The sequence below is a fragment of the Peromyscus californicus genome, unplaced genomic scaffold (genome assembly GCF_007827085.1).
Source record: "Peromyscus californicus insignis strain IS unplaced genomic scaffold, ASM782708v3 Scaffold_4__1_contigs__length_199733344, whole genome shotgun sequence".
NCBI lineage: Eukaryota > Metazoa > Chordata > Mammalia > Rodentia > Cricetidae > Peromyscus > Peromyscus californicus.
The window spans coordinates 50,780,108-50,805,535 of NW_026294562.1; the positions used below are offsets into that span (position 1 = coordinate 50,780,108).

The following is a 25,428-nucleotide window of genomic DNA, read 5'->3' on the forward strand; positions in this document are numbered from 1 at the left end:
GTCTTTTGTTTTGTGTCCTGTCTGTCCATTTTGTCCTGTTTTTCAGCAGTTGATTCGAGGATGCTTTGTTGTCCAGTGGCTAACTTTTGCCACAATGAAAGCTAACTCCATATGCAGTTTCTTCAATGCCCATATTTTCTCTGAAATAAATTGGTACTGCCAGGAGCCAACATGTCTCATAGTCATAACAAAAAGAAAAATTTTCTAAGTTATTAAAACATTTTAAATGTCATATTCTGTAGATCTCTGAAGGGTTTGAAGATGACCTGTCTATCTAAAATATATCTGCTCAATCTTGAAAACATACCTAATATGATTACAAGTTCTGTTATAATGTCTAACTACTAACTTTCATTTCTTTTTATCCTAATAGTTGGTAATAACACCATTCAAGAATCAGCAAATTGGGGGGCTGGAGGGGGGAGAACAAGGGAATCCGTGGCTGATATGTAGAACTGAATTGTATTGCAAAATAAAAATAAAAAAAAAAGAATTAGCAAATTGCATTACATTGTTAAATGAACGGTATAAGTACACTATCTTGAACAAAATTAGAAATATACATATAGCATTTTCTAACAATATCAATTTCAATATATATATATAATTTGTATACAATATAAAACAATCCAATCCAATGTAAAGTATTTAAAACTAGTTATTATCTTTTTCTTTTTCTTTTTTTTAAACAATAACCTTAAATCTAATCTCCTTTGCTTAGCCCTTTTTCTAATCCTTAACAACAACTTGTAACCAACCCTCCTAAACAATGAAAATTATCCCAGACCCAAAACCCATTAAAAGACCAAAAAAACCACCCGCCCCACACCACCTCTTTGGGAATGTGGGCATCGTATTCTTAAAATTGCTTCCTGCTGGGTATGGGCAAAGGTATCTTTATCCTGAAAAGAAAAAATTTTGAGTTAATAGTCAAATCCTAGGGAAGGTAACTATATCCTTTGTTATCCAGTCTGTGCATAATGCCAAACTTCAGGGTTTATCCCAAGTCCTTATTCAAGTAGTCTTTGAAACTGGATCATCTCAGCTAGCCCTCTCAAAATTGCTCTGAGCACTTTGTAGTCCAAAGCTGATCTGTAGATGATGTTTGTCAGCTTAGTGATATTATTACTGTCCACGTAGAATTGTTGTTGTGTGTAGTGGGTAGCCATTCCAGCTTTGATCTGGAAGTTCCAACTCCCATTGAGACTTCGGCAACTGTCACGCTTACAAGGCAGGGCCAAGGGAGGCGCCTGGGGACCCAAGATCTGGATCGGCGGGCGCTCTCTCCGTTCCAGGACCCTGGATAGTGGAGGTGGACCAAGCAGAGCTCCAGAGAACACCGCTGGACTGTGATACACCTTCCCCAGACCCCGTGACCTACCTATCCCTTAATTTGTAAGTTACGCCATTAAATAAATCTCCTTTTAACTACGTGGACTGGCCTTAATAATTTCACCAATAGTTGTGGGGCTCCATCTTCTTCCTGGAGACTTCAGTTGATGTTAGGCCTGGCCGTGATTTCCTGCAGAAAATTGATAAGAGACTCCAACACAAAGACATATATATATGCAGCTAATTGAAGCCTTTTTTTCTAGAATTAGTTAGTACTCTATATGACCATTCATATCTTAACAAAGTTTAAAATGTATATATATATATATATATGTATATGTATATTAATCTTGTAAATTTGATATAAAATTCATACTTTAAGAAAAGTTTAAAGAATCAGAATAGAATCAAAGAATTGAGATTAGTAATAGAATAGTCCCATAATTAATTTGGTTTCTCTCATGTCCCATATCAGAAGATGGCTCTTTTCTTCTGGCATGATACAGGGAGTTTGCATTTTCCTTTTAACAACATGCTTGAGTTTAAAGAAGGAGAGAGCCATTCTCCAACTCCAAAGTCAGCTTTAAATTTTAATTGAACTGGGAATATTAGAAGAACAATAGTGTTAAATTTCTTTAGAGAAGAGCAGAAACAAACATTTAGGAAGACTTATGAAATTTTTTAGATGATATACCCATAGGCCATTTCACTCTGTTTCCTGGGATAGATGATTTGTCCCTTTTCTTCATTTGTCATTTTTCAGTGTTCTTCAGATTCCTTAGCCTTCATTCTCCTAAAAGACAAAAACAAAAACCTTTCCCCAAGACTAATTTTGGGGAGGTTCCCTTTCGGCAAGTTATTATCTGATTAAATGAAAAGGCATGTGTTACTAGTATAAGTTAGTTTAAATTGGATGGTCATGCTGGTTAATGAACTATCACCTCCTCTAATTAAGAGGTCTCTCTTGTTCAAATCAAACCTTTATCAATTTTGATAGTATTCACAGCTTATCTTCTCCTATAGAAACAAAAGCAAAACCTCGTCCCCAATGTAACACATATCCTGGTTTCCATTCTGAGGTCAGCACATCCTTGAAGTATATAGGCTGATTTAATTCTGTAGTTTTTTCCTATTATCCAATGTCTCTCTGCAGCTGTTGTTCCTTTCTCATTGGCATTGAGAAAATTCAAAGTTAATAGAGCATTATACAGTCTATTTCTGGGGGGGTTGTTACCCCTTTCTGTTTATTTAGCATATCCTTTAGAGTTCTGTTTGATCTTTCTATAACTGCTTGACCTTTAGGATTATGTGGTATACCTGTAATATGCTTTATATTATAATAAACAAAAAACTGTTTCATTTTAACAGAGACATATGCTGGAGCATTGTCAGTTTTGATTTGTGCAGGTATACCCATGATGGCCAAAATTTCTAGCAAATGAGTGATTACAGAATCAGCTTTTTCAGAACTCAAAGCAGTTGCCCATTGAAATCCTGAATAAATATCAATGGTATGGTGTACATATTTCAGTTTTCCAAATTCTGCAAAGTGAAACACGTCCATCCACCAGATTTCATTCCTCTGAGTACCCTTTGGGTTACATCCTGCTGGTAATGGCATTTGATTATAGAAAGAACAAGTAGGACATTTCTTTACTATTTCTTTAGCTTGTTGCCAGGGTATGGAAAAATCCTTTTTTAAACCTTTGCTATTGACATGATGTTTTTTATGAAATTCTGAGGGTTCCAGCACATTTCCTATCAATAATTTATCAATCTTATCATTGCCTTATGCTAGAGGGCCTGGCAGACCAGTATGGGATCGGATGTGAGTTATATATAAAGGATGACTCCTTTTCCTGATTGTATCTTGTAATTGAATAAATAGTGAAGTTAATTCTGAAGCATCAGGGATAAATTCTCCAGTCTCAATATGTAATACCACTCTTTCAGCATACTGAGAGTCAGTTACTATGTTGAGAAGTTCTAAAAAATCCATTAATACCAACAGAATAGCATACAATTCCAATTTTTGAACTGAATTATAAGGACTTTGAACCACTTTACTTAAATTTTCTGATTTGTAACCTGCCTTTCCTTGTTTGTTTGCATCTGTATAAAATGTATGAACTCCAGATATGGGTTTTTCCCGTACAATTTGAGGCAAAAATCCAATCAGCTCTCTTTATAAGATCAATTCTATTGCTTTTAGGATATTTGCTGTTAATTTCTCCAAAAAAATTACTGCAAGCTCTTTGCCAAGGTTCACTTTCTGTCCATAATTTTTCAATGTCCTCCTTAGTTAAAGGTATGACAATTTCTGCTGGGTCTATTTCTGCTAATTGACGAAGTCTCAATTTTCCTTTCCAAATCAAGTCAGAGATTTTTTCCACATAAGTTATTAATTTTTTTATTTGGTTTATTTGGTAAAAATATCCATTCCAATATAATATCTTCCCTCTGCATTAATATTCCTGTAGGAGAATGCCTAGAAGGTAAAATAACCAAAATGCAATCCAGCTTTGATCAATACGATCCACGTGCCCTTCATGTACTTTCTTTTCTACCAAGGCCAATTCTTTCTCAGCTTCAGGTGATAATTCTCTTGAACTATTTAAGTCCTTGTCACCTTCTAAGGTTTTGAACAAATTATTCAGTTCATCATTTTTTACCCCAACAATAGTTTGTAGATGAGAAATGTTTCCAAATAATCTTTGAAAGTCATTAAGTGTCTGTAGTCAATCTCTCCTAATTTGCACCTTTTGGGGTCTAATTTTTTGGAGCTCCATTTTATATCCTAAATAATTAATAGAATCTCCTCTTTGTATCTTTTCAGGAGCAATTTGTAATCCCCAGCAAGGCAAAATTTTCTTTACTTCTTCAAACATTCTTTCTAAAGTATCTGCATTTGAGTCAGCTAGTAAAATATCATCCATATAATGATAAATTATAGATTTAGGAAATTTTTTATGTACCACTTCCAATGGCTGCTGTACAAAATACTGGCACAGAGTTGGGCTATTCAACATTCCCTGTGGGAGGACGCTCCATTGAAATCTTTTAACCGGTTGAGAATTATTGTAAGTAGGCACCATGAAGGCAAATCTTTCTCTGTCTTTTTCTTGTAAGGGTATTGAAAAGAAACAGTCTTTTAAATCAATAACTATGAGAGGCCATCCTTTTGGTAACAGAGTAGGCAAAGGAATTCCAGATTGTAGAGAGCCCATTGACTGAATTACTTTGTTAATTTCTCTAAGGTCTGTTACCATTCTCCATTTACCAGATTTCTTTGTAATAACAAATATAGGAGAATTCCAAGGGTTGGTTGATTCTTCAATGTGCTGAGCTTTTAACTGTTCTTCTACCAGATCTTCTAAAGCCTGGAGTTTCTCTGTTGTTAAAGGCCATTGCTGAACCCATACAGGCTTGTCTGTTAACCGTTTTAAAGGTAGAGCTGTTGGTGTCTTTGGGAGATCATCAGTTGTTGTGCCCTGTTCTTGTATAATATGGATGTGGTGACCACTCATTAGTATAATATCTTCTAATATTTCTCTCAGAAACATGTGCTAGTTTATGATTTGTTTCTGAGGTTGGAGGGATGTTAATCTGAGTATTCCATTCTTGCAACAGATCTCGACCCCACAGGTTCATAGCTATGTTAGCCACATATGGCTTTAATTTTCCTCTCTGTCCTTCTGGACCTATACATTCGAGCCATCTTGCACTCTGTTTCACTTGAGATAATGTTCCAATTCCTAACAGTTGAACGTTTACCTCCTGAAGAGGCCAACTTGGATGCCAAAATTCTGGTGCAATTATGGTAACATCAGCACCTGTGTCTACCAGACCAGACAATAAAACACCATTTATTCTTATTGTTAATTTTTGTCTTTGTTCATTTATAGAAGTTTGCCAAAAATTTTTCTTTATGTTTTCTCCTGAATTTTCTGTTCTCTCTGTTTCATCATCCAGAACAGTATGATTTATTCCAATAGGGATTTGGTTATTTAATTGCTCTGAGTAGGGGTTTCCTCTATGACTGCAGGAAAGGTCTGAACTGGATTCACTGTGGGGGTCTGCCTGAGGCCCTCTGGGAGTTTCCTGAAGACCGAGGCAAAGTATTACCTTGCCTGTCCCTTGTTGATCTACATTCATTGGTTCAATGTTTTCCCTTATCACACCTTCTGCATACTCCAGAAGGAAGGGGCATTCTGTTGCCATTGTTCCTTAAAGAAACATTGTTTCTAGGAATGCCCTGTTTACAGTCCCTTTTCAAATGTCCTTGCTTTCCACATCTGAAACATCTGACATTCCTTAAACCTCTTGAAATTGCTTCTCCTATCCACATATCATGTTCATGAGCCTCAACATTAACTGTGTCTCTAATCCAATCTTCCAAGGGTGCAGATCTTGCCTTTAATGGCCTGATTATTCTCTTGCATGCTGCATTCACGTTTTCAAAAGCCAAAGATTCAATTATTATCTGACTAGCTTCTGAATTTGGGAACATTCTCTTTACTGCTGAAGTCTGTCTTTGTAAGAAATCTGTGAAAGATTCTTTTGGGCCCTGTATAACCTTTGTAAATGACTCAGTTTTCTTTCCTGGTTCCTCAACTCTGTCCCATGCATTCAAGGCTGCCATTTGACATAGAATGAAGGTTTGGGTATCATATAAACATTGTGTTTGTGCTGAAGCATATTGGCCTTCTCTAACAAGCTGATCCTGGAAGAGTTGCATATCTTTATCCCTACATTGTTTTGCTATGTTTTTAGCCTCCTCTTGGAACCACATTTGCCACTGGAGCTGTTGTCTGGGTTCCAGAACAGCATGTGCCAGCTCCCGCCAATCCTGTGGTATAATCCTATTATAAGTTGACCAGGTGTTTAACATTTGCTTTACATATGGGGAATGCATGCCATAAGATACTATTGCCTCCTTAAATCTTCATAAATCTAATATTTCAGTTGGAGTCCAAATATTTTGTGTATTCACTTGATCAGGTAGCTGCTGTATGGTTACTGGATAAACTAAGGGTGATTGTGTAAAAACAGGCTTTCTTTCTGTAACCTTATAATCAATCCTGAAACAACTTCACTGTTAATTTCTTCTGTCTGAATCTGAATTTCTCTATAATTCATTTTAACAGGTTTAGCAGGTTTTTCTAAAACTTTTATCCTGGCACTTAAATTGACTATCTTTTTAAATAGTAAAATGAGGATAAGAAAAGTAATAAAGTGCATAATTTGATCAACATTAATCTTCTCATATAGTTGTTCCATTGTCAGACTGCCTAAAATTTCAAACAAAGCCCAATTTTCTTCCAATGTACACATAAAACCCATTTTTTTAAATGTGGAAAAAAAATTATCTTTTAAACAGTCTCCTTTAAAATATCTGATATGTTAATTGACTTACCAAGTCTGCATAGAACAGTAGAAATCTGAGGGAATTTCAAAACAGCTATGTAGTGTCCGAGGTGTGAATCCAGAGAGAGAGAGAGAGAGAGAGAGAGAGAGAGAGCAAGCAAATAAGCAAGAAAGCATAGCCATGAGTTCTGGCTAAAAGCTTAAATCCAGCCACGTGTTCCTGCTTGAGCCCAGTTGAGCCTGGGCTCCAGCTTCCTTAAGCTCTGACCACGTGCGTTGGTGTTTCAGCTGAGAGCAGCCTATCTGCAGTTTCGTGTAGCTACTGCAATTAGCGGTAGCTCCAGCAAGCCTGAGTCCTAAGCCGAGCTAGGGAGCCGGGTCCTAGGGAGCCGGGCCCGCCCAGGCAGGAAACCGGACCCACCACTAAGCCAAGCAGTTTTTAATGAATTCTTGCCACGTGGGCACCAAAAGTAAATGTAACCATCTTATTAAATAAGAAACACAGAGCCAATGCAGAGATGAAAGCCCAAGAGGTCAGAGCTAAAACCTTACCCTTCACTGCCACTGCTGTCTTCCTCAGCAAGAGACCTACTTCCTGTCTGTTTGTCTTTTTTATAGACTTTCTATTCTGCCTTCTCATTGGTTGTAAACCCAACCACATGACCTCCTCATCACTGCCTATCTGTACAGACCTCCAGGTCTTCTATGGTTGGTATTGAGATTAAAGGCGTGTGTCTCCATGCTGGCTGTATCCTTGAACACACAGAGATCCACCTAGCTCTGCCTCCCAAGAGCTGGGATTAAAGGCCACCACCACCCAGTTTCTGCTATGGCTTGCTATTAGCTCTGACCCCCAGGCGACTTTATTTATTAACATACAAATAAAATCACATTTCAGTACAATTAAAATATCACCATAGCCCCCACTTAAGGGGGCTTCCTAGCAGAGCTCTGATTCTCCAGCCTAAGATGTTGCTTCTTTTGCTTTACTCTGCAAAAGGGGAACCCCCTGCAGAAATGTAGCAATCTCCTCCAGCTGGTTCCAGAGAAAAGTGTTACTTTTCAGCTCTCTCACTCTGTCCACTAAGGGATCTCTCAGCAAAGATCTGTGCAACTCCTTCTTGCCCTGCTCTTTCAGCTTTCCCTTGTTTTGTCCACTGGGGGACATCTCAGCAAGGATCTTCTCTACGCCAGTGAATGAAGATCTTCACACCCAAAACTCTTTTGAGAAAGAAATTTATTTGGGAAGGAGGAATCCAGGAGAGTAACTGCCTTTACCAGGGTGGAGAGAACAGCTTTTTTTCTAACTGACCAGGCAGGGCGGTTTACACAGGATGTCTTGGGGGTGGAGTCAACCAGGGGTTGACTTAGGACCCAGGGTTCTACTGTCATGCTCTGTGATTGGATGGTTTCACAAGTCAGTTAGCCAGAGGAAGAGAAGGCTCTAATCTGTCTGAGCCAAACTATGTCTTTCATTGGCCTTATCTGAGCCATCTTTCCCTAGTTCTTGGCTCCAGGGTCAGGGTGGGTTTCTTTAGCCAGCCCCTTTTCCCTCCAGGTACCACATACCAAAATGAAATCAAGACAAGATAAACAATTTAAATAGACCTATAACCCCCAAGGAAATAGAAGAAGTCATTAAAAGTCTCCAAACCAAAAAAATTCCAGGGCCAGATGGTTTCAATGCAGAATTCTACCAGAATTTCAAAGAAGAGCTAATACCAATACTCCTAAAATTGTTACACACAATAGAAACAGAAGGAACACTGTCAAACTCTTTTTATGAGGCTACAGTTACCCTAATACACAAACCACACAAAGATGCAACAAAGCAAGAGAATTACAGACCAATCTCCCTCACAAACATTGATGTAAAAATACTTAATAAAATACTGGCAAACCAAATCCAAGAACACGTCAAAAAAATCATTCATCATGATCAAGTAGGCTTCATCCCAGAGATACAGGGATGGTTCAACATATGAAAATCTGTCAATCTAATCCACCATATAAACAAAATGAAAGAAAAAAATCACATGATCATCTCTATAGAAGGTGGAAAAGCCTTTGACAAAATCCAACACCCCTTCATGATAAAGGTCTTGGGGAGATCAGGAATACAAGGAACATACCTAAACATAATAAAAGCAATATACAGCAAGCCAACAGCCACCATGAAACTAAGTGGAGAGAAACTCAAAGTGATTCCACTAAAATCAGGAACAAGACAAGGCTGTCCACTCTCTCTGTAGCTATTCAATTAGTACTTGAAGTACTAACTACAGCAATAAGACAACAAAAGGAGATCAAGAGGGTACAAATTGGAAAGGAAGATGTCAAACTTCACTATTTGCAGATGATATAATAGTATATATAAGAGACTCCAAAAATTCTACCAGGGAACTCCTATAGCTGATTAACACCTTCAGTGATGTGGCAGGATACAAGATTAACTCAGAAAAAAAAATCAGTATCCTTCCTATATACAAATGATAAACAGCTGAGAAAGAAGTTAGAGAAACATCACCATTTATAGTAGTCACAAATAACATAAAATATCTTGGAGTAACTCAAACCAAGCAAATGAAAGACCTACATGACAAGAACTTTAAGTCTTTGAAGAAAGAAATTGAAGAAGATATCAGAAAATGGAAAGATCTCCCATGATCTTGGATAGATAGGATTAACACAGTAAAAATCGCAATCTTACCAAAAGTGTTCTACAAATTCAATGCAATCCTCATCAAAATCCTAACACCATTCTTCACAGACCTCACAAGAACAATACTCAACTTCATATGGAAAAACAAAAAACCCAGGATAGCCAAAACAATCCTGTAAATAAAGGAACTTCCTAAGTCATCACATCCTGACTTTAAGCTCTCCTGTAGAGCTATAGTAATGAAAACAGCTTGGTATTGGCATAAAAAGACACATGGATCAATGGAATTGAATTGAAGACCCTGACATTAATCCATACACCTATGAACACCTGATTTTTGACAAAGAAGCCAAAATTGTACAATGGAAAAAAGAAAGCATCTTCAACAAATGGTGCTGGCATAACCGGATGTTGGCATGTAAATGAATGCTGAAATTTGCAGGCAAATGGATGGAACTAGAAAACATCATCCTGAGTGAGGTAACACAGACTCACAAAGACAAATATGGTATATACTCACTCATAAGTGGATACTAGATGTAAAGCTCCAGAGAAGCTAGGAAACAGGGAGGACCCCAAGAGGGACTCATGGATCACCTTTGGAAGGGGAAAAAGATGAGCTCTCCATGAGTAAACAGGGACAAGAGGGGTAATAGAGGGGAAGGTATGGGGGATGAGAACATAAGGAAATGGGATGGTCAAGCTGGGGGAGGGAGAGAGTGGGAGAGCAATGAAAGAGATATCTTGATAGAGGGAAATATTATGGGGTCAGGCTGAAACCTGGTACTAGGGAAATTCTCAAGAATCCACAAGGATGACCTCAGATTAGACTACTAACAATAGCGGAGATGTTGCCTAGATAGGCCTAACCTGGTAATCAGATTGGTGAATACCCTCATTGTCATCATAGAGCCTTCATCCAGTAACTGATGGAAGCAGATACAGAGATCCATAGCCAAGCACCAGGCTGAGCTCTGGGAGTCCAGTCGAAAAGAGAGAAGAGGGATTATATGAGCAAGGGTGGGGGAGAGGTCAAGATCATGATGGGAAAATCTACAGAGACAACTGAACCAAGCTCTTAGGAACTCACAAACTTTAGACTGACAATTGTAGAACCTGCATAGGACCAGACTAGGCCCTCTGCATACAGGAGAAAAATGCAAATCGATTCATATCTATTACCATGCACAAAACTCAAGTCCAAGTGGATCAAAGACCTCAACATAAATCCAGTTACACTTAACCTGATAGAAGAGAAAGTGGGAAGTAGCCTTGAACACATTGGCACAGGAGATTACTTCCTGAATATAAAACCAGTAGTACAGAAACTGAGAGCAACAATTAGTAAATGGGACCTCCTAAAACTAAGACTCTTCTATAAGGCAAAGGACACAGTCAATTAGACAAAATGGCAGCCTACAGAATGAGAAAAGATCTTCACCAACCCCACATCTAACAGAAGGCTGATCTCCAAAATATATAAAGAACTTAAGAAACTAGACATCAAAATAAGGAACAATCCAATTAAAAAATGGGCTACAGAGCTAAACAGAGAATTTTCAAAGGAAGAATCTCAAATGGCCAAAAGACATTTCAGGAATTGCTCAATGTCCTTAGTCATAAGAGAAATGCAAATCAAAACAACTTTGAGATACCATCTTACATCTGTCAGAATGGCTAAATTCAAAAACATTCATGACCACTGCTGGTGGGAGTGCAAACTTGTACAGCCACTCTGGAAATCAGTATGGTGGGTTCTCAGAAAACTGGGAATCAATCTACCTCAAGACCCAGAAATACCTCTCTTTGGCATATACCCAAAGGATGAGCAATCATACCACAAGGACACTTGCTCAAATATGTTCATAACAGCATTATTTAATAGCATTATAGCCAGAAACCTGGAAACAACCTAGATGCCCCTCAGCCAAAGAATAGATAAAGAAAATGTGGTACATTTACACAATGGAGTATTATTCAGTGGTTTAAAACAAAATGAAATCATGAAATTTGCAGGCAAATGGAAAAAAGTCAGGAATCCACAAGGATGACCCCAGCTAAGACCCCTAGCAATAGTGGAAAGGGTGCCTGAACTTACCTTCCCCTGTAACCACAATGAGTTGCTTATTGTGAGTTAGGTGTTACCTAACCCACCAAGCAACAAGTTGGGCATTCCCAGCAAAAACTCCATCACCAAATGGACATATATTTATGGTCAAATCCAAGCAAAAAAGACAGAAAAAAACAGCCCAAATGCTCTTACTAACTCTTCTCATCCAGCTTCTACCTGAGGCCTGATGGCCCTGTTATCAGTTTTAACAGGAAAATGTAACTGAGCCCTGGTTTACAAATGATTTTGCCTGATATCCAAGAACCTCCCAAAAGTAGATAACTGCAATACTACAGCCCCTGGCTGGGATAACCCCTGAAGGAGAAATGTGAAGGAAAACCTTTCCAAGGTGTACAAGCGTTACACCTGCTTGCTTATTTTGTATAGGAGAAATGGGAAGATGTATGATCAGATACTAACCCACAGCTACAACTTTGGTGGTTCAACTAGATGGTCAGAAACTTGGAGGAAACCAGACTGATAAACTGCTAACAAGTCCAGGTGCAATAGTGTTAACTGTCAACTTGACAGACTAGGGAATCATCAGGGAGGGGACCTCTGAGCATGCCTGCTGAGGATTAGCTAGACTATGTCAATTGAGAAGGGAAGACATGGCTGCTGTGAGTGGTGTCATTCCCTGATCAGGATTCTGCACGGTGTAAATGGAGAAAGAGGACTGAGCAAAGCAAGCATGCCTCTCTCTTTGCTTCCTGACCCTGGGTAAAATGACCAGCTGCTTCAGGTTCCTGTGGCCTTGACTTTCCTGCCCTGATGGACTGCACCTTTGAACTGTTAGACAAAAGAAACCTTTTCTCTGCTAAGTTGCTTTTGTCAGAGTATTTTTTTTCCACAGCGACAGAAAAAGTAACTAAGACACTAGGAAAGCATTATTTGAAATAAATCTCCAAATAAGCAAAAGAAAATTGAAGATATTTGCATCTCACGTCAGCCCTCAACAAAGGGCATCTCAGTAGAGGATTTTAGCAATCAAGTGGAGGGGATGACTTGTGCTGTGGATACCTGCCTTAGTTTGCTTGCTTTCTGTTGCTGCAGGGGGAGAAAAAAAGAACAACATGACGAAAAGCAACTTGGGGAGGAAAGGGTTTGTTTGGCTTGCAGGTTACAGTCTATCAACAGGAGAAGTCAGTGTAGGGAACTTGAAGGCAGGAGCTAAAGCAGAGGCCGTGGAGGAATGCTGCTCAGTGGCTTGTTCTTCACGCCTTGCTCCACCTGCTTTCTGTTCTGTTCTGTTCTGTTCTGTTCTGTTCTGTTCTGTTCTGTTCTGTTCTGTTCTGTTTTGTTTTGTTGAGACAGGATTTCTCTGTGTAACAGCCCCGTAACTGGCTTTGTAGATCAGACTGGCCTTGAACTCACAGAGATCCACCTGACTCAGTCTCCTCCTGAGTGCTGGGATTAAAAGCATGTGCTGCCACCACCTGGCTCAACCCACTTTCTTATATATTCTAGGAATACTTGATCAGAAGTGTTCTCTCCACATCAATCATAAATCAAGAAATGTCCCACATGCTACCTAACCTGAGGGTACCTCTTCTCAGTGGACTCCAGTTTCAAGTTGACAAAATAACTAGCACAGTACCAATCCACCTCTTTCCCCATCTTTATCGCAGTTCCATAGGTCCTTATCTGGTTTTTGGACTTCATGAATACTATTTTTTAAAACAAGGCCTAGACTGGCCTAGTCTCCAGTGGCAAAGGTCAACACTGGATGTGGGAATGGGTAGGACAAGGGGAACCAAAGTTCAAGACCCAGACAAGAGGAGAAGAGAGAAAGAAGTAAGGAGAGGCCAAATGTCCCTAGCTGGTTTTGTGGGTGAAGAACAAGAGATAGATCTTTTTGCTAAAATCTGCCTAAAGATCCAGCCTAGGAGGGAGAGCAGTACTCAGAAAGAGACTTTCAGATCCCCAGGGTCAGCAGTTCTCCTTTTAGCCATGGTGTCCTTCTGAGAAAGACAGATCAATAGGTCTCTGCTTCTCACCTAACTAGAACCACCTACAAAATCAAAATAATTGTCCTTGAAGTCTGCTGTTAAATGAAATCCTTCTCATTCAAGCGAAGAAGATCCAAAACATCCAACAGTAGCTGCCACAGCTGTCTTCACCTGGGTTCCTCCTTGACATGTAATTCTTTCAATACTCAGAGATAGTGAACACTCACCGTCCTGAAGCAGAAGGTTTGATATCACAGTGGAATGGTGTCTGTGGTCTCCATGACTACATCAGTATCCTGCAGAGACTAGAACCAGCATCTTATCCATTGTTTTTCGCTGGAGAGCCTTGACTAATATACTAATACAAAGAGCCACACAGACTGAAACAGTCCTTAGTAGATTCACTTTGAATAATAACATTGGCTTTCTCTTCTCACAGGTTGCACAAATAATGTTTGGCCTAATTCACAGTGCACTGGGTATGCTCTGGATCTTTTTGTACAATCTAGAGGAAGAGCAAGACAGTGTTGGTACTGTCGGTATGATTGTTATCATCTTTTACATGTTGGCGTCTGGATCATTTGTGAGTAAACTGTAGCATTACTGATTTCTATTTATTTGGTCCTAATTGATCGATTAAAGTATGCTGTGGTCAACAGCGTACTAGACTCAATCACTGATTTCCAATGCTCATTTGAGCCTGGAAGAGTTGTTTTTTGTGTTTGTCTCTTGTTTTGGTAAGTATCTCAAGAGGCTAGGATGTACAGATAAAAAAAAAATTCAAAGGACTGTTATTCAGAAGACTCACAAAGGGCAGGGCTGTTTATATAACAACTATAAGGTCGTTCTTTTCAGGGTGAAAACCCAAAAGCATGAGTTTAATGTCTAAGGAACTAGAGACAATTTTTGGAAAAATTACATAAGGGAAAAGAAAAAAGAGCCTTGGATGCCCAAGAGGAGTTGAGGGAAATTAAATAGAGATCCCTAAAATTGATATTCTAATAATTTCTTGGGTGAATTTATCAAAATGTCCACCTGGAGCATGCCCAATTAAAAGTAATTATACTGAGGAAAGCCCAAAGCTATGATTGCCCCAGACATCTTAGTTCACAGATGCACTCAATCCAGAAGAAATCTGTTGATCAAGGGTCATTTATGCAGACATCATGTGGCCTTGTGGCACAACTGACTTCCCTATAACAGCAAGTCTCTAGAAGCAGAAAGCTTAACCTAAGGATGAGCTTCTTCACAGAGAACAGATTTCCTAAATCCTTCACCACCTTCTTGTTCTCCTCTACCAAAATGGAGCTTTAAAAGAGTAGAAGTCTGAGTGGAGCCCAGTCCCTGAGCTTTGTGGAAAGGCTTCTGAGACATACAAGTAGTCATTTCATTCAGCAGGGGTCTGACATTTACTTCTTGGCAGACATTTCCTCCAAGGACTCACCTATAAAAGCATTGCAAAACTGACAACTTTGTGGAAAGAGGTGTGTAAAATAAAGATAGATGACTTAAACTGGAATGGTACAATGAGTCTCCAATTGCAAAGTGTCTAGAAGGGACCCTAAGCCCAAGACATAAACAGGAAGCTTATGGAAGAAATTACTCACAAGTAATATTCAATGATGTGTCTACCACTGTGTCATGCATTTCCCAGTAGCACTTCAACCTCATTCTACCTATTGCCACAAGGATCAATTGCAGTAGCTCTTCACATCCCACTTTATAAACCAGGTAGCCAAGTTCTACAGAGTTTAAGTAACTCTGACAGAGTGCACCACAATAAAATGACCAGGTTTTCTTTGGACCAAGGTAAGGTGCCTCTGCTTTCATAACAGGTTTGCAGCCTCCTGGGCTGGGAGATTCTTAATATCCTTCTTAGGAAATTTAAGTCATCTTTTGTAAGTGCTGCAAGCAAATGGAATGCATACCACAGGGAAAAAGTTAATTCTGAATAATCCACAAATAATCATACTTTCAGCTAGTTCTAGTATGTCACAGATATCACAGTGCTTGAGGAAAATAGCCATAAATAAATAAAACAAAATAAAGCCATTTGATCAAATGTTTCCTGAAACCATTTTTCAAGGATGGGTTTTTCCCCTAGAATATTATGAGGGAAAGGATTCCTGTGACTGAGAGATGCCATTCTAGCCATCTTATTTTCTAATACTTCAGGTCATTGACTTGCTAACTGACCATCAAAGCAAGCCAAGGATCCACTATTTGCCCCTCATAAAATTATTGAGAAATTCCTAAGTGCCATCACCTCCATGCTGATCTCGTGAACAATAAACAACTTTTGGATGTCTTTTCATCTCTCTAACAGAGAAAAAGTAGAATTTTTTCCAGGGAATCCCTTAGAACTAAAATAACTTTTTCATTTTAATACCACTTTCTTCTTAAAATCCAGGGATACTCTAAGCAATGACACTGGCATTAGGGCTAGAATCTGTTGAGGGAACGGATCATCCTGAGCATGGGTGTTTCAATACTTATTTCTACCCACAGTTCGTCAACTCAGGATCCAGCAGTATAATCTACGGTGATGCTACAACATGTCAGGTATGTGGGAAAGCAGGACACAGCCCCAGAGACAAAGGGTTACATAGCACAAATAGAAAGAGATATTGATGTTTCTGAAATATTAGGAGGGGCACCTCTTCTAATGCTCAGATGAAAACTATCACTTACTTTTTAAAAAAATGCACCTCAATGTGTCTTTTGTGGGAGTGTGGCAAAGGGGATGCCTAATGAGCAAATAAAGAGAGAGATATGAGAGTTTTCATGGAATGGATCCCCACATGGCATCTAAAGGGAGTATCAATCATAAAACAAAACTCTCAAAGGAGAGAAGGAGAAGTTAGGGAAGTTTGAAGGTATTTAGTCAGTGCCTTAATTAAGTTTCTATTGCTGTGATAAAAACACCCTGACCAAAAGCTATGTGGGGAGGAAAGGGTTTATTTCATCTTCTAACACTTAAGTCACACTCCATCACTGAGAGAACTCAGGGCAGAAACTCAAGGCAGGAACCTAGAGGCAGGAACTGAAGCAGAGGCCATAGAGAAATGATGCTAACTGGCTTGTTTCTTGTGGTTTGCTCAGCCCACTTCCTTATATAACTCAGGACTGCCTGCCCAGGGGTGGCACTGGCCATCCTGTCATGTGCTGGTCCCTCCCACATCAATCATTAATCAAGAGAATTCCCTACAGACTTGCCTAGAGAAAAATCTGATGGAGGCACTGTTTCACCTGAGGTTCTCCCCCCCCCACCCCACCCCCACTCCCCGCCCCATATAACTCTAGCTTGTGTTCAAGTTGATAAAGGGGTGGGGCTGTTAAGAAAGAGGATGAGAAAAAAATAACAAGGAAAGAGAGAGATCTTCTGTAAACCCAGGGCTATGGAATATCACCAGGACACCTCCAACAAGGAACAGTCCCCTGCTCATTTAGAACCTCTCCCTCCCACTTCTGCCAGCCCCTTGTGGTTAGTCACGGCGCTGGAAGGTCACATACATGGATTCTGGTTCTGAAGACCCCAGTGTTATCTGTGTGACCCTGAACAAAATGCTTCCCTGTGCATCCCACTAATCTGAACAAACATGGATAACACTAGCAAGCTAAAAACTTTGTTTGCCTGGGCTGGAGAGATGGCTCAGAGGTTAAATACACTGGCTGCTCTTTTGGAGGTCCTGAGTTCAATTCCCAGCACCCATATGGTGGCTCACAACCATCTGTAATGAGAGCTGATGCCCTCTTCTAAATAAATAAATAAATCTTAAAAAAAAAAAAACTTTGCCATTTCAGCTAAAGATCTATCTCCCCCACCCACAAAGAACAGTGGCATGAGAAGCCAGTTTGCTGAGAAGGAGCTTGAGAACCATGATTGTGAAGAATCAGGATTTGGGTTTCTTACCTTTTTAACTTTTACCACAACCTAGGCAGGGCTGGCTTTAGCTCAGTAGTTACTTTGACAATGCATCAGTCCGCTACTTTGCCACTGGTGGTTGAGTTCAAACACCATCAACCATAACCTAGGCAGCTACTGTTAACATCGTCTTCCTTCCTAGTCCTTGTTCTAAGTTGGTGACCCCAAAAATATTTGCAAGCAAATGTGCATGGGGCTAAACATCTGGTGTTGCTCTTCCAGAGCAATAGCGCGCAGTTGACCTCAAAGCCCTGGCAGCCCTCTGGAGATTTTGCAAGTTCCTGACTCAATGCCAGCTTATCCTCAGTTTCTGCCTTTGTATAAAGTCTGAATTTGCTGTGCAGCAACCATGGTAACAGGTAGAAGTAAATATGGCCTATTGGCTGATTTTCAGAAAACTCACCAAGCACGTTGGCTTTTTCTCCTGAAGTATGGGGGTGTGCAGAGCCTGACTGTAATTTCCAAGCCACAGTCTGCAGCCTTTTGTAAACCCAATCATTTCTGGATGCCTCCTTCCCCTCCATACTACCTCAAGGAGAAAGGCATAAGTTTCTTTTCTATGCAAAGCCAGTCTGGTTCCTTCTCTAGAAGCAGCTGGCATCCATCCTCAAGCACCACGTTTTTATGTTCAGATAAGTTTAGCACTTTTTATAAATCATCTTCTCAGTGGAGGGAAGAAGGAAGTGTAACAGATGCCTCTTCTTAGAATTTAGGGGTGGTTTGCTTTGGTTTGGTTTTTTGAGACAGGGCTTCTCTGTGTAGCCTTGGCTATCCTGAAACTCTCTTTGTAAACCAGGCTGGCCTTGAACTCAGAGATCTGCCTGGCTCTGCCTCTTGAGTGTTGAGATTAAAGATGTGTGCCACTATGCCTGGTAGGATTTAGATTTTTAATCCTTAGCAAAAGTATTTCACTGAGCGAGCCATGGCCAGGATACTAAAAGACTGAACAGAGAGGGATCTCCTTCTGGTTTCCACAGCAGAAATTTACAAAGTTTCTTTCACTAAAATTAAATTAATGAAGAGGGCACTAAGGAAATAACTCAGTGGTTAGTTAAAGCCCTTTGCCAAATTAATATGAGAACAGAGTTCAGACATTCAGAACTCATATAAATGCCAAGTGGGCATGGTGGCTCACCTGCCATTACAGCCCCAGAAGGTAGAGGATCCCCAAAGCAAGCTGGATAATAAGACCAACTAGATCAGTGAATTCCAGGTTTGACTGGGAGACCCTACCTCAGTGAATAAGGTAAGATGGAAGAAGTGATTAAGGATGATACCCAGCATCAGCCTAAGGCCTCCACATGCAACCACCCACACGTTCATACACATGTATACACACACACACACACACACACACACACACACACACACACACACACACACACACACATTTGTGTATGCAAGCACAAAAATGGGAGAAGAGGTAAACTAATGAAGAAAGTCCTTAAAATAAAAGAAGGACTTCCTGCTAAACAACTTGACATTCCTGGGTCCCCATCCTTTGCTTTGGTTGACTGTCATTAAGTCACACCTTCTTCCTGTTACCACAGCACACCCTCCTCTCTAACATGCATGTCTCTCACACATTTGTACAAAATACATACAACTCCAGCTCCTTCTCAAAGGGCCACCTTCCTTCACAGCTCATGCAGTATCCTCAATGCCACTTAAAGCACTTTGGTGGCTGTTTAAAAGGAAGTTAGGAACCACTAAAAGGGTTTAAGTAGTGAAGTGACAAGAATAAGCCTGACAAATCGCGAACTTGAAATGTGTTGATATCATGGTACTTATTAAATTTCATTACATAACAGTCAGAGAATATAACTTTTTCCCCTCATTATCATTATTGTAAGCCTCTCTTTTTTCTTTCATTTTATTTTTTACGTATGTGGGTGTTTTGTCTGCATGCATGTCTGTGTACCATGTGTGCACAGTGCCCTCAGAGGGCATCAGATCCCCTGGCACTGGAGTTACAGACAGTGGTGAGATGCCCTATGGGTGCTGGGATTTGAACCTGGATCCTCTGGAAGAACAACCAATGCTCTTAACTGCTGAGCCACCTGTCCAGTCCCTATTGTAAGCTTCTGATGCTTAACATATTACAGGCATTTCATAGTGATACCTTGATGAGCACACATATGCTTCTTGTGAAATAAAAACATTTTATGTTACTAACTTCTAGACAAGTTTGGGGTAAAGCCTTGATAGGAGCCTCTTTTAATAAGCTTGCAAAAAGTAAGATTTTACAGGTTGTTTTTAGTATGAAAGAGATAGGGAGATGACTGTGTGGATTTAATGCTCATTGAACAAGCATGAAAACCTGAGTTCAAATCCCCAGAACCAATGTAAAGACAGATGCAGTACCACACCTGCAATCCCACTATGTCTGGGGTGAGATGGAAGGCAGAGAATCCCCATGTGTACAGACGGGGGAGGGGGGAGACAGAGAGAGAGAGACAGAGAGACTAAACAATGTTTAAATCTGTTTCTTCTATCCATGACCTTTTTTTTCTTTTTACATCTATTGCAGGTTGTATTAGCAATTGTAGCGAACATCCTAAGTAGCTTCGTGTCTATTATTGGTATAATTATAATGGGCATTGAGTTTCCAGCTTTTGAATCATTAGGAACTGAATACATTTGGTCAAATGTAAGTACCAATTTTAATGATAACTCAGTAATAGTGTTAGATATAACTGAAAAATATTCTAAATGGCACAATGGAATTGCTCTAATATACATATGGATAGAAGAACAATGGTTTGGAAATTGCCAAGAAAGTCTAGAAGTCACATAGTAGTTGGAAAAGGCCAGAGAACTTGCTGAAGTATATATTAAAGTTGTTATTGTGATATTGGAATAAAATTATATAGTCTTTACACACACACACACACACACACACACACACACACACACACAAAAAAAAAAAAAAAAAACTTACCAGATAGCAGCAGAAAGAATTGAGACTGGAGGCAACCTGAACTACACATCAAGATCTCTATCTCAAAAAGCAGTTTGTTTTTGAGAATTTCATATATAAGTACACTGTATTTACATTATTTCCCTCTCTTCTCTCCTTCTTCTTGGCTTTCTGACCTGTTTTCCTGCAGCCATTATTGTTTATAAATTTTAGAGTCCATTTAGTGTCATTCATATGTACATGTGTTTAGAGCTGACCACTTGGTATTGAATAACCTATCAATGGTATGTTCCTGGAGAAAACTGATTTCCCCCTCCCCCGTCAGCAGCCATTGATTGCCTGTCTGGAGTTGGACTTGTGAAATTTCCTCCCTCCTCCTTGGCATGTCAACTGATGTTGTCATTTTGCAGCTCTTTTTGAGCAACTGTATTGTTGAGATTTCAGGGGTACAGCTTCCCTGTCATGTCCAGAAGAAACTGTCTCACAACAGAGTTCTGGTCCTTTGGCTTTTACAGCATATTTATTTATGGGATGAAGTCATATCAGTCAACATGGAAAAATGAAACTGAAGTAGTAGCAAATCAATAGAATATCTATTTCAAAGAAAAATTAAATAGCCAATAGTCTTGCTGTATAGAAAAGTAAGTCAAAGATAAATGCATAAGCATAAAATTATGAAAATCACCATTAAAAGTTATATGTTAACTATATGAACAAGAAAGAAAACTAGAAAATGAGGGGAGGAAACTTACACATTTTGCGCTGTAAGTATTTCATTTTTAATGTAATATAGGCTGAGATAACAATGGCTGAGTAAGTGAAGTCACTCCCCAGAGGGCTAGGAAATTGAGATCACTGCTCCAGAGGGCTAAGAGCGGGGCCACTGTCTCAGTGGACAAAGACAGTCCCCAGAAGACCAGAGGGCAAGTCTACTGAGAATTATTCTCAGGCCTTTAAATCTACCAAAATGGAGCCCCATTGGGTTGTAGACTTGAGACTTGACTAGGCCCTATGAGCTTTTCCCCCTTTTAACTTCCCATTTTGGGAGTGTGTCTTCTGTCTGCTCCACTCTTGTGCAGTCAGAAGGTTTCTCAGGTCCTGCCTGCATGCCCTCCCCACTGTGAACCTGTAGCCGCTTATAAATAATCACTCAGAAGCTTATATTAATTATAACTGTTCAGCCATTAGCTTAGGCTCATTGCTGACCAGCACTTACACTTAAATTAACCCATAATTCTTATTTATGTTTAGCCACGTGGCTTGGTACCTTTTCTCAGTTCTGCCTTGTCATCATGCTTCCTCTGTGTCTGGCTGGCATCTCCTGATTCAGCCTTCCTCTTCCCAGAATTCTCCTCATCTGCTTACCCTGCCTATACTTCCTGCCTGGCTACTGGCCAATCAGTGTTTTATTAAACCAGTGTACAAGAGCATTATCCCACAGCATTTCTCCTTTTCTGTATAATCAAAAAGGAAGGTTTTAACTTTAACATAGTAAAATTATATAATATAATAGAACAGTTATCAAGCAAGAATTGCAGTTACAAAATCTATTCTATATGTATTTGGCAAATTTAAAGAAAATATTCAGAGCCAGATGTAAGACAAATTGCTAAACGGTCTTATTAATAAAAAAAAAAGAACCCAGAGCCAAATATTGGGATAAAAACTGAGAGATCAGGGAAGCAGAAAGAAGCCAGCCACATCCTTACCGATAGAAATCCTCAGCCAAAAAGAAACCTACTTCCTGTATATATGCCCACGCATATATGCCTTTCTGTCCCTGTCCTCTTACTTCCTCTCTCTGCCCAGCTATATCACTTCCTGTCTGTCTGTACAGGCCTCCAGACCTCCATGGTTAGTGCTGGGATTAAAGACATGTGCCACCACACCTGGCTCTGTTCCCAGTGTGGCCTTGAACTCACAGAGATCTGAATGGATCTCTGCCTCCTGAATGCTAGGATTAGTGTGTGTGCTACCATTACCTGACTTCTATGTTTAATGTAGTGGCTGGCTTTTTCCTCTGATCTTTAGATAAGCTTTATTGGGGTTCACAGTAAAATATCACCACACCCTTGTGTCTTAGCATCAAATAACTTGTTTTCTGGTTTCATGAGTCCACAGGTGCAGAGAAAATTTACCCCCTACCAAACAACAGTATGAGTCTTTCCTACAACTGATTTCAAGAAGGATTTAGGGATTCCTTGACTTGATATTATTTAGAGAGATTTTGGACTTAGAATTGATGCTGTAATAAGTTAAAATCTAGGGAGATGCTGAGATAAGATGAATACATATTACACATGGAAAAAACATGAACTTGGAGGCACTAGGGTCAAATATATAAATTCAATATAAGTTGAATTGTTTTTTTAAGTATGTGCAACTGTGACATTTTTGATGAATAGAGTCATTATAGTTATAATTAGTAAGCTGAGGTCACACTGGGGAAGGGCAGACCATATCACTGATGCTCTTGTGAAAAGAAAAGCTGGTACATGAGGAAAATGGCCATGTGAATATAAGGACACATTGAAGTGATGTTACTGTAATTCAAGGGGCTTCCAGAATCTGAAGAGAGAAGTACCCTCTTTCAGAGTGTCTAGAAGGAGCATGGTCTCACCAATACATACAATACCAATACAAATTGATTTGGAGCTTTTAGCCTCCAGAACTATGAGATGGTTAATTTCTGTTGTAGAAGCCATTCATGTTATGGTGCTTAATCACAACATACCTGGGGAACTAGCACAGGAGGCCAGTAGATTGCTGTCTACTTCTACAGTGTTTTATTCCAACTAAGACAAGACACAACACTAAAACAACTGAGCTAAAACATAAGAATGTACACAGAGCTGTTGATTATTACCTTTGAAATCCTTGTCAATGAGTTTGCTAACACTGACGGTTTTAGTCAGGGTTACTATGGTTGTGATGAAACACCAAGACCAAAGAAACTTGGAGAGGAAAGGGTTTATTTGGCTTACATTTCCACATCACTGTTTATCATCAAAGGTAGTCAGGACAGGAATTCAAACAGGCCAGGAACCTGGAGGCAGGAGCTGATATAGAGCCCATGGAGGAGTGTTGCTTACTGGCTTGCTCCCCATGGCTCATTTAGCCTGCTTTCTTAGAGAACCCAGGACCACCTGCCCAGAGGTAGCCCCACCCACAATGGGCTGGGTCCTCCCACATGAATAATAATTAAGAAAATGTTGTACAGATTGTGGGAGCCCAAAGAGGTTTCCTAGTGAGATCTGAGCTTGCTTTACCCGGCAGGGCTGCATGTAGGGATGACTGGACCAAGGGCATGTTTGCCAGGTATTTGGAAAGGTCTACACTTAACTGTGTCTAGCAAGGGGGGGGGGGTCTTTTGCCTCACCCCTTGGCATTATTGTAAAAAGCCCTTCTGAATAAAGTTCATGGCCGTTGGGTCATCCCGAAGCTATCCTGTGTTTCCATCTTTCCTCTCATCACTACACCTCTCTTTCTACCTAATATCTCTTATCCCTCTCTCCTCCTCATAGGAACCCTGTAAACGATGGAAGCTGGCCTCCCACAACAGACTTGCCTATAGCCCAGTCTTATAGAAGTATTTTCTCAATTGAAGCTGCCTCCTCTCCAAGGACTCTAGCTTATGTCAAGTTGACATAAACTAGCCAGCACACCTATCTTCATGGATTAAATCCATCTGCCTATTTAAAATATACAATAGAACAAATGCTTCCCTATTGGAAGCCAGACAAGAATCAGTTATTGAAAAAGGAATAGGATGTTCTAAATACAATTCATTCTGAAAAAAAACAAGATGGAACCCAAAAGAATCTGATTGTTTCTAACATAATGACCTATTCCCCTAGGTAAGTTCTCACTCTTCCCATGAGCTGAGCAAGAATAGCTTCATCAAATCCATGCAGTAACATTTAGAGCAGGGTGTAATAAAGAAAACAGTATACGCTGAATAGAGTAGAATAAAACACAGGTCCTATGATCATCAGCCCTACCAAAGGGGACTGAGAAAAAGAAGGTTACTCTGCAAACCACATGCCACTCTGCTTTCTCTACTTTCCAGCCTCATCACGTGTAAAGCAGAAGTAAAAGGTGGGAAGCTGTTAACAGAATTAAAGCACTTAGCAAGAGATCTACTGCATAGATAATGAAGCAACTAACTTGAAATAGCCATAGCTGTTTGGAGCTGGGAGGGTAAATTATGTATTCTGACCCAGCAATGCTTTTCTCACAGTTCTCAGAGGCTTTTTTCACATGAAGAATGTTTCTTTTCTGCCTCAGATGGCTGGCATGATGCTTCTGCAGATCTCTGCCGCATGTACCATCTCAGAGTTGATCATTGCAATCATAATGGCCCACTGGTTCAGAAGAGTGTTTGATCAACAGAAACTCCGGGGTGAAGGTGAGTAATGGAGACCAGAGAGATGGCTCAGAGGGTAAGGTGCCTGATTATATAAACATGGTCACCTGAATTCCAGTCCCAACTCGCATGTGAAAGAAAAGGTGGGTGTGGTGGCAGGTGTCTGTGACCCTCCCTGGGGGACAGGGCTAGATGGTGAGCCATAAGTTGAAACATCAAGTATCAAGTTCAGTGAGAAGAGACCTGTGTAAGATGAATAACCAGGCAAATTAGGTGGAGAGCAACATGTCCACATCAACCTCTGGCCCCCACAGAAGCCTGAAGAGAAACAGAGGAAAAACCCTCAACAAAGGCTAGGAATTTTATTGGCTCAAGGTAGTTAAGAAAATCTATACCCAATTATTAGCCCACTTTGCCACTTACCTATGCAGCTTTCAACCAAAACATTCTGAGATATGTAAATAAATGGCAAAGCACGCTCTTCACAAATGGAGAAAAATTAGTCAACTAATTTTTTTTCTAGGGAAGCCTAAACCCTAGACTTAAACATGAAATTTTTCACTCAGCTATTTTAAAATTTGACTAATCAAAAGAACAAAAACAACTGGGTCTTGAGGCAGATTGATCCCCAGTTTTCTCAGGAACAACCATATAGATTTCCATAGCAGCTATATAAGTTTGCACTCTCACCAGCAATGGAGGAGTGTTGCCCTTGCTCCACATCCTCACCAGCATGAGCTGTCATATGCTAGCCATTCTAACATTCTCACATCTTTGAGAAGTGCTCTTTTCTAAAG

The 25,428-nt window shown here is 39.9% G+C and overlaps 1 protein-coding gene across 1 annotated transcript in view; it reads left to right on the forward strand.

Moving 5' to 3' along the window:
- The window catches only part of LOC128123785 (uncharacterized), a 58,726-nt gene that overhangs the window by 28,431 nt on the left and 4,867 nt on the right, over positions 1-25,428 (forward strand). The window contains exons 3-6 of the mRNA XM_052760092.1: positions 13,860-14,003; positions 15,929-15,982; positions 19,876-19,995; positions 24,553-24,673. Coding sequence (XP_052616052.1) covers positions 13,860-14,003; positions 15,929-15,982; positions 19,876-19,995; positions 24,553-24,673 — 439 coding nt within the window. The remainder of the gene's footprint in view (positions 1-13,859; positions 14,004-15,928; positions 15,983-19,875; positions 19,996-24,552; positions 24,674-25,428) is intronic.